Source organism: Corvus brachyrhynchos, unplaced genomic scaffold (assembly GCF_000691975.1).
Source record: "Corvus brachyrhynchos isolate BGI_N302 unplaced genomic scaffold, ASM69197v1 scaffold948, whole genome shotgun sequence".
Classification (NCBI taxonomy): domain Eukaryota; kingdom Metazoa; phylum Chordata; class Aves; order Passeriformes; family Corvidae; genus Corvus; species Corvus brachyrhynchos.
Genome location: NW_008239567.1, coordinates 31,155 through 32,767, shown reverse-complemented (window position 1 = coordinate 32,767; position 1,613 = coordinate 31,155). Strand labels below are relative to the sequence as shown.

The 1,613-nt window shown below is 59.6% G+C and overlaps 1 protein-coding gene across 1 annotated transcript in view; it reads left to right on the top strand.

Annotated features, from left to right (window-relative positions):
* LOC103621060 (L-gulonolactone oxidase-like) overlaps positions 1–1,613 on the top strand; it is a 24,615-nt gene that overhangs the window by 5,441 nt on the left and 17,561 nt on the right. The window contains 1 exon segment of the mRNA XM_017742313.1: positions 752–853. Coding sequence (XP_017597802.1) covers positions 752–853 — 102 coding nt within the window.

The window sequence follows — 1,613 nt, the reverse complement described above, 5'->3', positions numbered from 1 at the left end:
GAGGGGGAAGGGAGCCGGGTGGGATCAGGAATGGAGCTGGGTGGGATCGGGAATGGATCCGGGTGGGATCGGGAATGGAGCTGGGCGGGATCTGGGAATGGAGCTGGGCGGGATCTGGGAATGGAGCCGGGTGGGATCGGGAATGGAGCCAGGTGGGATCAGGAGCTGGGATTGGATCCGGGTGGGATCAGGAGCCAGGAATGGATCTGGGTGGGTTCAGGATCCAGGTGGGATCAGGAATGGAGCTGGGTGGGATCTGTAGCCAGGAATGGATCCAAGTGGGATTGGGAATGGATCCAGGTGGAATCTGGGGTGGATCTGGGTGGGATCAGGAGCCCGGAATGGATCCGGATGGGATCAGGAATGGATCCAGGTGGGATCGGGAATGGATCCAGGTGGGATCAGGAGCCAGGAATCCACCCAGAATTCCCTTGGTCCCAGTTTCCCAACCCCAAAAATTCCAGGATTCCATGGAATTCCATGGAATGCCCCCAGGCTTCCATTTCCATTCCCCGCCCCCCCCCATCCCCGGAATTCCTTGGGATGCCCTTTTTCCATGGATTTTTCTCCCTGTGGATTCTCCTCCGGCCCCTCCCCGCGGGGATTCCTCCAGAACAATCCCAGATCCCGAATCCACCTGGAAAAGGCGTCTCCATCCCAGGAAATCCCTCCCGGGCTGGAAAAGAGGGATTGGGACCCTTGGGAATTTTCCAGGCGTGGAATTCTCATCCCGAACTTTTGCCGTTCCCAGTTTGGGAGCCGTGTCCGAGGTGACGGCGGCCGGAGTGATCGGCACCGGGACGCACAACACCGGGATCGACCACGGAATTCTGCCCACCCAGGTCGGATCCGAGTTTGGGATCGAGCCCACGGGAATTCCGGGAATCGCCGCGAGTCCGGGAAGAATCCTCCCATTCCCGCTCCGAAATCCACGTGGAGATTCCACTGCTGGATCCGGAGAAGGGAACCCCGGATGCGGCTGCTCCATCCCTGGGGAAAAAAATTCCCGAGCTTGGGGAATTCCGGGATCGGGGGAGGTCCCTTCCCACCCACGGCATTCCGGGATTCCGCGAATCCTTCGCTGCTCCGGATCCCTCCCGGAGCGGCTGCCCAGGAAATTCCCATCCCGAGGGAAATTCCGTCCATTCCTGAGGAAAACCCCCAAAAAATTCCGACATTCCTGGTTCTCTGTTTTCCGCCCTTTTTCCCCGTGCATCCAATGGGGATATTCCCTGGAATCCGAGCTGGGCCGTGCAGAGCTCCGGGAATTCCAAGGGCGGGGGGGAATTCTTGGAATGTTCAGGGCCAGGAATTGGATTGGATGATCCTGGTGGATCCAGCTTGGAATATTCCATGGTCCTACAGCCGGTCCTGGAGTCCCGAGCCTTCATCCCGGAATTTTGGGAAGGGATTCCCGGCTGGGCTGGAATTCCCAGAGAATTCCCGGATCCAAGGAAAGTTTGGAGCAGCCCGGGATCACCGTGGGGTCGGGATGGGATGGGATTGAAGGTCCCGTCCCACCCAATCCAGGCTGGAATTCCGGGATCCCAGGGAATCCCAGGATCCCCCCGCTCTCCTGCTGCGCAGCCTCTCCTCCTCCCGCTTCACCCCAA